General features: G+C 40.2%; 1 protein-coding gene across 4 annotated transcripts in view; it reads right to left on the reverse strand.

Annotated features, from left to right (window-relative positions):
• Window positions 1–10,071, reverse strand: part of UIMC1 (ubiquitin interaction motif containing 1) — a 117,717-nt gene extending 107,646 nt beyond the window's left edge. Inside the window, exons 1-2 of one of the 4 annotated variants that reach the window (XM_078447143.1) lie at window positions 9,936–10,071; window positions 2,238–2,390 (exon numbers count right to left, since the gene is read on the reverse strand). In XM_078447143.1, coding sequence (XP_078303269.1) covers window positions 2,238–2,384 — 147 coding nt within the window. In that variant the 5' untranslated portion in view covers window positions 2,385–2,390; window positions 9,936–10,071. Of the gene's footprint in view, window positions 1–2,237; window positions 2,391–9,739; window positions 9,854–9,935 lie in introns of those variants that run through there. The other 3 variants (XM_078447156.1, XM_078447153.2, XM_078447155.1) reach the window with 3 other exon arrangements.
• Window positions 10,072–10,539: the final 468 nt, after the last annotated feature.

The raw sequence follows: 10,539 nt of genomic DNA on the forward strand, positions 1-10,539 counted from the left end.
ACTATTCTGTTTTCAAATAGTTTTGAACTGTTTTTATCTGTTTTAACATGTATGTATAAAATGTTTTAACACATCCGTGTGTGTATATGTATAGTTATTTTTGTTAATATTAACACAAGTTATTCAACTGGTAGAATTGATGGATTCTTTTATTTTCTCCTTTTTTTTTTTAATTGTATTTATTTCTTTTGACAGAGAAAGAGAACACGAGCAGGGGAGGGGCAGAGAGAAAGGGAGAGAGAGAGAATCCTAAGCAGGTTCTGCACTGTCAGCACAGAACCCGACATAGGGCTCAAACTCATGAACCATGAGATCACGACCTGAGCCAAAATCAAGAGTCAGATGCTTAACCGACTGAGCCACCGAGGCACCCCTTGTTTTCTTCTTTATACTTTCATACCTTTTTATTTTTTTATTTTTTTTCTTTCATACCTTTTTAAAAACTATTTAGCCAAAATCCTAATTAAAAACTAGACTATAAGGAAATTCAAAAAAATAAACAAATACCCAACAGAGATGTGAAAACATGTTCAATTTTCCTATTAAAAAATACACAACTTTTTCATTATGAAATTGGGAAAAATAAAAAATGTGGTCACACCCTTCAAAAGGAACAAGGCAACTAATGCACTACTGATAAGAATACAAATGAGAACAAACTGTGACGGTTGTAATGAAGTATACTATATTAAAATTCTAAACTGATCTTGTAGGGACTAGAGAATCAAAGATTTTTTAAGTAAGCGAATACAATAATCTAAAATCAGAATTCTTAAAAGAAAGTTGGAGTAGGGGCACCTGGGTGGCTCAGTCGGTTAAGTACCCGACTTCAGCGTGGGTCATGATCTCAGAGTTTGTGGGTTCGAGCTCCATCAGGCTCTCTGCTGACAACTCAGAGCCTGGAGCCTGCTTTGGTTTCTGTGTCCCCCTTTCTCTCTGCCCCTCCCCTGCTCATCCTCTGTCTCTCTCTCTCAAAAATAAATAAACATTAAAAAAAAAAAAAAAAGTTGGAGTAAACTAAGTGAAACGTAGAGAAAAACAGAAGGTAGACAATCAAGTTCAGAGTCTTAACAGACTCAAGAGCTCTAATAACAACATGATCTCAATAACAAGAACTGAAATAACAGATGATCAAGGAAAGAAATGGAAATGAAAGAGAAAGAATAGATCTGAGTGTCATTTAAGAGGTAAAAACTAAAGAATGTGGTGAATGATTAGGTATAAAATATGAGAAAGAGGAATGAGTTAAATACAATTCTGAGTTTTAATAACAAGGCAAATGAGGGGTTCTACCATCAAATGAGCTAGAAGATAAAGAAAAAAGAGAAGTAAACTTGGAAGAAAAAACAATGACTTAATTCACCGCCTTCCTCTATGTAACCTAAAGACCAAGGGAAATCTCTAATAAACAAATGGAAAGAAGGAACAAAGAAGAGATGTTAAGATCTAAAGCAGCACTGTCCAAAAGCAACACTGTCTAATAAAGTTTTCCACAATGAGGGGCACCAGGTGACTCAGTCAGTTAAGTGTCTGACTCTTGATTTCAGCTCAGGTCATGATCTCACAGTTCATGAGTTCAAGCCCCATGTAGGGCTCTATGCTATAGTGCATAGACTGCTTGGGATTCTCTCTCCCTCTCTCTGGCCCTTCCCTGCATATGTGTGCGCTCTCTCCCTCTCCTTCTAAATAAATAAATAAATAAATAAATAGACAAACAAACAAACAAACAAATTTTTAAAGTTTACCACAATGAGGTAAATGTTCTATAACTGTGTCATCTAATACAGCAGACACTAGACTCATGTGGCTTTGATCACTTGAAATGTGCCAGTATAACAGAGAAAGGGATTTTTTTTAATTTAATTTTAATTAACTGTAATTTAAATTGCTACAGGTGATTCATTGCTATCACACTTAGAGACTTTACAGCATTTACATTCTCTTTCTCCCACTTTCCAAACACATAAAAATTAACATTTACATTTGCCTTAGTCTCTTCTAATAGTTTAAAAAATACCATCTTGGGTCAATATATTACAAAAATGAGTAACTATGATCCAGTCTCAGCCAAACAGTATTACTTTCTTTTACATAATTTTTAATTACATTTACAAATCAAAATGAAGGTGAGTAAAAAACTGCACATTCCAGCAAGCTGGCATTAAGGTATAGTCACAAAACAAGCCATGGAGAAGGCCTAGTTTGAGAGCTAAAGCCCCACTATTCAGAATACTAACCTCTCCATCACTATCAGATATCACAATGAATGCATCTTCAAACCTACGTTTCCTCTTCAGATTGACAGAACTGGCAGTTTCTGCATCTTTCTTCTCCAAGTTCTGTGCTTCAGTGGCTTCTTTAACCCTTTTCTTTCTCCGTGGCATCCTTGTCTGAAACACAGGGTAAGTAATTTACTCAAACTTTAATTTTTCCAGACGCTATCTGTAATTTAATCATATAAAAGAAAAAGGTTCCCATCTAAAAGAAGTAAAATAACTTCTGAATACTTCCACTACTCATTAAAATTCCAATTTTTCTATTAAAAAACTATATATGTACATATCTCATCTCTGTAGGGACATTTCAATAAAAATAATATAATAATTTATCCCAGTTATTTAAACATTAACTTAGACAGTTGGTTCTCTTGACTATGTATTATAATTTAAAGGAACTATTTTTCAACAGCAATGCCTCCACTTGATAAAGAACATCTCCAAAAAACAAAAACAAAAACAAAAAACAAAAAACCAACCCATAGTTAATATGACACTTAAACATAAAAGACTGAATGCTTTCTTCTTAAAACAGGAACAAAACAAGGATGTCTGCTTTCATCATTTCTAATGAACATTATCCTGGAGGTTCAAGGCAGGTCATCTACACAAGAAGAAATAAAAGATATCCAAACTGGGGCGCCTGGGTGGCTCAGTCACTTAAGTGTCCAACTTTTGGTTTCAGCTCAGTTCATGATCTCATGGTTCATAAGTTTGAGCCCCATGTCTTGGGGGCTCTGTCTTGGAATTCTGTCTCCCTCGCTCTCTGCCCTTCCCCTGCTTGCCCTCTCTCTCTCAAAAATAAATAAATAAACATTAAAAAAAAAAAAAAAAAGACATCCAAATTGGAAAGGAAGAAGTAAAACTATCACTATCTGCAGATGATATGGTCTTGTATTAAAAAAAAACAAAAAAATTAAGAACTCCACTGAAAAACTATTATAACCAATAAAGAAGTTCAGAAAAGACTGCAGCATACAGTCAACATACAAAAATCAATTGTAGTGTTATCCACTAGCAATAAAAATCCAAAAATTGAATTTTAAAAATTCTATTTCTAATAACATCAAAAATAATGAAATTCTTAGGAATAAATGTCACAAAATAAGGCAAGACTTACAAATGAAAACTTAAAAATATTTTGAAAGGAGGGTCCAGTTCAAGATGACATAGTAAAAATCTTGATTTAACCTCCTCCTATAGACACACCAAGTCTACAAATATATATGGAACAAATTATTTTGAAACAAACTTAAAACCTGGCAGAGCAACCCATTCACATAAGACAAATGAGAGGGAAACCACATCAAAGCAAAGTTAAGAGAAATCTCATCATAATCCCCACCCTAGCCACAACAACCCACAATTTGGGGGGGGGGGGGGGGGGGGGGAGTCGACCCAGGAGCTTCTCCCTGAGGGGAGATCAGATCAGTTTGAATCTCATATCTGGCATCACAACTTTTCAGACCTGCAACTGAGAGATAAGCCCCCTAAACATCTAGCTCTGAAAGCCAACAAGCTTGCATCCATTAAGACTCCCAAAACCAAAATGAATTGAAAAGCAGTTCTCAAAAAGCTGACACATACCAACTCACCCACCCCAGGGCTCAACACAAAGGCAGCCAACTGAAAAGCACCAAGACTTTCTGTGAGAGAGACTTATTTGTTTATCTTAAAACATCAGCCTGAGGCGCAGGCATCTAATTTAACATACGCGTGGGTGACTACTGAAATATCGAAAGGCAGAGGCCAGTAGGCACCATCTTTGCATCTCCCTCTGCCTCATTCAAGCTTGCCAGTATCTCCCAGAAAGGAGTTTGTGCCCTTGTCTGATACTCCAATTTTTACAGCTGCTTCCCAGGGGATACTTCCAGATCACCTGCTTCTGGGGGCCACCAGGACTTACTTACACTGACAGTCCTGCAGGACTTTATATATTTGCATACTTTAAATGCTGCAGCCTGAGAGACTGGCTTCCAAACAGCGTCAACCTAGGTGATGACTGAGTTCCTCCCCTTTGGGACACTGGCAGTTCTTGGCATACCTTCAAGTGCCAGGAACCACTAAAAATATACTAGGCTGCTTGGATAAACACAAAGATTTGAAAGACAACTAAAAGCTATGGCAAAGTTGAAAAATAAGGTTCATCTCCTACATAAGGCCATTCTTTCAAAACTTGCTATTTTATCTAATGCACAGAATCAACATGGAGTCAAAGAAAATAAAAAAACAAACAAAAAACAAAAAACAAAACAAAACCAGAGGAAGATGTTCCAAACAAAAAGAATTAGATAAAATTCAGAAAAACGCCTTAACAAAAGAGAGATAAGTCATTTACCTGACAAAGGAGTTCAAAATAACAGTCACAAAAATTACTCACTACACTCAGGAGAATGAATAAACATAATGAGAATTTTAATTAAAAGAAAATAAAAGAGAGTACCAAACAGAAATCACATTACTGAAGAATGCAATAATATAACTGAAAAATACAATAGAGGGGTTCAACATCAGACTATATGAAAAAGAAAAGATCACTGCACTTGAAGACAGACCAATGGAACTCATTCAATTAGAGCAGCACAAGAAAAAAGATGAATAGAGTGAAGACACATTAAAGAACTTATGGAAAGGACAAAACCAGGCAGACCGACATTCACATTACAAGGGTCCCAGAAGAGGGAAAGAGACAAGAAGGAAAATTATTTGTAGAAATAATGGATAAAAATTTCCCTAATCTGGGAAAGAAAACAGACATCCAGATCCAGGAAGCCCAGAGAGTTCTAAAAAAGATGAACCCAAAGGAATCCACATCAAGACAAATTATATTTAGAGTGTCAAAAGTGGGGCACCTGGGTGGCTCAGTTGGTCAAGTGTCTGACTTCGGCTCAGGTCATGATCTCACAGTTCATGGGTTCAAGCCCCGAGGCGGGCTCTGTGCTGACAGCTCAGAAGCTGGAGCCTGCTTCAGATTCCGTGTCTCCAACTCTCTCTCTGCCCCTCCCCTGCTCACACACTGTCTCTCTCTCTCTCTCCCTCTCTCAAATATAAATAAACATTAAAAAATTTTAATTAAAAATACATATCATACTTAGTGGTGAAAGACTAAAAGCTTTCCCCTTAGAACAGGTACAAAACAAGGATGTCCACTCTCAGCACTTTTATTCAACATTATACTGGAGGTCCTAGCCAAAGCAATTAGGCAAAAGAGAGAAAGAAAGAAATAAAAAGCATATACATTGGAAAGAAAGAAATAAAACTATATTTTCAGATGCAGTGATATTGTATATAGAAAATTCTAAGGAATCCACTAAAAACAAAACAAAACAAAACAAAACAAAACCCTATTAGAGGGGTGACTGGGTGGCTCAGTTGGTTAAGCATCCAACTTCAGCTCAGGTCATGGTTTCACTGTTCCTGAATTCAAGCCCCGCATCAGGCTCTGTGCTAACAGGTCAGAGCCTGGAGCCTGCTTCAGATTCTGTGTCTCCCTCTCCCGCTCATGCTCTCTTTCTCTCAAAAATAAACGTTAAAAATTTTTTTAAAAAAGAAAACTATCAGAATACACAAGTTTGGCAAGGCTACAGAATACAAAATCAATAAATAAAACTATTTCTATACATTCAAAATGAGCAATGTGAAAATAAAGTTAAGAAAACAATTCCATTTACAATAGCATCATAAGGACTAACTTTACCTAACAGAAGACATGCAAAACTTATACTCTGAAAGCTATAAATCATTTTTTAAAAAAATGAGAGATCTAAAAAATGAAAAACATCCCACGCTCAAAGATCAAAAGATTTCATATGGTAATACTCTTTAATATTTTTTTTTAATTTTTTTTTTAACGTTTATTTATTGTTGAGACAGAGAGAGACAGAGCATGAACGGGGGAGGGGCAGAGAGAGAGGGAGACAGAATCGGAAGCAGGCTCCAGGCTCTGAGCCATCAGCCCAGAGCCCGACGCGGGGCTCGAACTCACGGACCGCGAGATCGTGACCCGGGCTGAAGTCGGACGCTTAACCAACTGAGCCACCCAGGCGCCCCTATTTTTTATTTTTTTAATGTTTATTCATATTTTGAGAGAGAGTGAGTGGGGGAGGGGCAGAGAGAGAGGGAGACACAGAATCTGAAACAAGCTCAAGCTCTGAACTGACAGCACAAGAGCCCAATGCAGAGCTCGAACTTACAGACCGTGACATCATGACCTGAGCCCAAGTCGGACACTTAACTGACTGAGCCACCCAGGAGCCCCAAAGATGGCAATACTCTTTAAACTAACATATCAATTCAATACAATACCTAATAAAATCCTGGTTCATTGTGTGTGTGTGTGTGTGTGTGTGTGTAAATCAACAGGCTGATTCTAAAATTCACATGGCAATTCAAGGGTCCCAAGATAGATATTTTTAACTTTTTTAATTTATTTATTTTTTAGAGGGGGGAGGGGCAGAGAGAGAGAGGGAGGGAGGGAGAGAATCTGAAGCCGGCTCCACACCCAGCACGGAGCCCAACGTGGGGCTCAATCTCACAACCCTGAGATCATGACCTAAGCCAAAATCGAGTCAGATGCTTAACCAACTGAGCCACCTACGTGCCCTGATGATCCAAAAATATTCTTAATTAATCTTCATAAAAACCTAAGAAGTATATATAATTATTACTAGGAAGCATAAGTACAGAAAAGTAACTTGTCCAAAGTTACAAAGCAGGCACTTGCAATTCTGTCACCTGACTCCAATACCCTATAACTTAATCTTTACACCTCTTCTAACTAAAACTGCTACCTAATATATGGTATGCACACATAAATATGTGCTGAATGAACAGCTTAATGTATATATTTAAATTATTAAATACTACAAAAAGGCATAAAAGGATAAAATTATTACAGGTTGAATAGCATAGGTAAAACCTGGATGTCGGAATTAGTTTGAGAGAATTCTCAAGGAATCATGGTGCCCCAGGAAAACATCTTATATGGAATAGCTTTCATCTTATTAAATGTTTTCTGTACCCTAGAGTTATTTAAACAAAATTGCTCAAATCTGTTATGAAGAATAGCTATACCACCAAATATATGTATTTCTTAAAGATGAGTAAATAAAAACCCTTTTCTGTAGCAGAGAACCACCTGTAGTCTCAAAGTGTGTTTTCAAAGAATTAAGCAGATAAGAGATAGGTAAGAAGCATTAAGTAGAGGCACCCCACAGATACAGACTCCAAAATTCAGTGCTTCATGAGATGTAGCCACTTTGCTCCACAGTAACTCTAAGAGTAAAAACAAGGCATTGGTTGGCCAATTTAATTTTTTTAATGTTTATTTCTGAGAGAGACAGAGCGTGAGCAGGGGAGGGGCAGAGAGAGAGAAAGAGGGAGACAAAGAATCTGAAGCAGGCTCCAGGCTCTGAGCTGTCAGCACAGAGCTGGACTCCGGGTTCTAACTTGTGAACCTCGAGATCATGACCTGAGCCGAAGTTGGATGCCCAACCAACTTAGCCACCCAGGTGCCCCACTGTTTGGCCAATATAAACACACAGGCCAACATATAGCTCAGTTAACTATTTATTTAAGTTGCTACCCTTCAAAATAAAGAACTCACTAAAATAATGGCTTATCTTCAATTATTTGAACTGAGGCTATAGAATGAATTACCACTAACTGTGAAGGAAAAATAGAGCCTAGAGGCCAAAAGCCTCCTCTTAATTATGACAGGAACAAAATGTCTCTAAAAGAATGTACAAGCAGTAAAGGTGTTGCAATAATGAGACGTGGGTTTTTTTATTATTATTATTTCTCACGTAGCTTTTTTTGGTAGTGTCCTTGAAAATCTCCAATTTGGGATACTATTTGTCATTTTCTTTAAGCACATCTATCATCTTTATCTATCTGAAGAACAATCACTGAAAATATAATTTTAAATCTTGACATTCTACCTACCAAACCTGCTTTGAAAGCTTAAGGACACAGGGACCTTAACAATTCTTTATGAATGACTGACTATAAGTTATTAAGTCACTATTCAAGAAATGTGGTACCAACCTCTTTATCACCTGATTTCACAGATTGTTTCCTTGTTTTAAAAAAAAGGTAAATGGGGGCCACTGGTTGTCTCTGACCAGCCTCCAACTTTGGCTCAGGTCATGATCTCACAATTTGTGAGGTGGGGCAGAGCCCAATTTCGACCTTCTGTCTCCCTCGCTCTCTGCCCCTCCCCCACAGACATACACTGTCTCACTCTCTCAAAAAGAAATAAAACATTTTTTAAAAAAAGGTAAATACCTTTACAAACACACAAACACACACACACACACACACACACACACACACACACACTTATTCTTTATTCTCGGCCTCAGGATAAGTGTGTAACAACAAACTCCAAACACATTTTGAGTAATAATTATAGTTATTTATGGAGTCCTGGGACACTATTCTTGGTACCTCACATACATTATAAAGGTTATCTTCCCAATAACTATATGTGGTAGGATTCACTATTTTACACTATTTATCAGTAATCATTATTTTAACGATTTTTATCACTATTTTAATGTTTGTAAACTTACTCAAAATCAAACAATTGGCAAGTTCCTAGGTTGGTAAATGGATATGTTGTGAACTGCAGCTCGATATGCCTGATTCCAAAAACACATTCTTTGATTCATCTACAAAGCACTAGCTCCCGACAGAAAAAAATACAGAAACATAAAACTTTCACTTTTTCCTGGACATTACTTATATCTCAGTATGATACAGTGACTAAATACAAGAACATTAGGCTGGATTCAAAACAGCCCTACCACTTATCAGACAGGTTACCTCATCTGTAAACTTAGAATAGTACCTATTTCATAAAAGTGTCGTTAAGATGATCTATAAATGTGTACGTGTAACAAGCTTGAAACACTGTCATCATACACAAAGAAACATCAGTTCCGTTAGAGGGGAAAGTGGCAAACAATAAAGATTTCCAAGGAACAGATTTTTTTCTGAGCAAATAAGTAATCACTCCGCAACTGAACAGTAGCCTGGCCCGAGGGGGGGGGGGGGGGGCAGCGGAGGGGCCCGGTGGCCCTAGCTCCGGTAGAGGTCCGGGCTGTGGGGCCCCGTGGGGGGGGCACGGCGAGGACTGAGCTGCCTCCCGGGGAGTTCAGCGTGAGGAAGACGCTTTCGAGGGACGGGCGGGGTCAAGAGCCCATCGTCGGACGAGAAATAACGAAGGAGTGCCCAGGAAGATAAAGGCCGCACCCCCCCGGCGCGGGGGGGGGGGGGGAGAGGGAGCAGGGGGGGAGGGGGGAGCGGCGGCGGCGGGGGGGGGGGGTCAGGCCTGGCACCTGAGGGAGGAAGGCCACCACCGCGTCAGGAGGCGCCCAGCGAAGTCCCTACGGCCCACCCTGGTGTACCAAAGGGCCCCACTCTCGCGTCGGGAGGCGCCCGCCCGCATCCTGTGTTCCCACCTCGGCGTCCAGAGATGCCCACCCAACAGCCTGAGGGGCCACCTCGGCGTCTGGAGAGATCAGTCCCTGCGCCGAGAGGGCCCTACCCAGCGTCAGCGGCGCCCCTCGGGTGAAGAGCGGGCCGCGGCCCCCGTAAGAGAAAGGAGGAGGAGAGAAGACGGCGGGCTGGAGGTGTGTGGAGGCGGCAGGTACTCACCGACCGGCCGTCGGCCCTCAGCCGAGCCCCTCCCCCGGGACGCTGCGGGTCGCGAGCGTCCGCAGCGCGTCAGGAGCGCGGGGCCGGCGCGCGCGCAAAGCTGAGGCACCGCGGGGAGGAGGGGAGGAGTCGCGCTCTTGGGCTGGTGGGAGCGCAGGCGCCGGCGTCTGGGGACGAACCAATCCGCACCGCGGGGGGAAGCGGCTGCCAGGTCGTACCACTGCACGAGGGCTGGGGCTCGCCAAGAGTGAGTCGGATTTGAGCTTGGAACACAGGTCTTGCCCTCCCGGCGTTTTGCGGTGTTCTCTTTCGTTGTGTCATTTTTTTTTACACGTTGAGGGAAACCAAAGGGTAACAGGCGCTCGAAACACTGCAGTGAACCCCTTCAAAGTCTTTTCTGCCACACCAAACCTCCTCTGGCCCTTTCTTTTCATGTAGAATTATATTGAAATTTTCTGTTCATATGACCACTTGAAAACTATCACCTGATAGTAAATGTTACAATCTGATGGTTTTGAGAAAGGGAGGGAAACTGAGAAACAGAAACTCTTAGGTAACGTGGAGGTATAAAATTAGAACAGCCACTTTGGTGAAATTTAAAATG

This window comes from Panthera onca, chromosome A1 (assembly GCF_046562875.1).
Source record: "Panthera onca isolate mPanOnc1 chromosome A1, mPanOnc1 haplotype 2, whole genome shotgun sequence".
Taxonomy (NCBI): Eukaryota; Metazoa; Chordata; class Mammalia; order Carnivora; family Felidae; genus Panthera; species Panthera onca.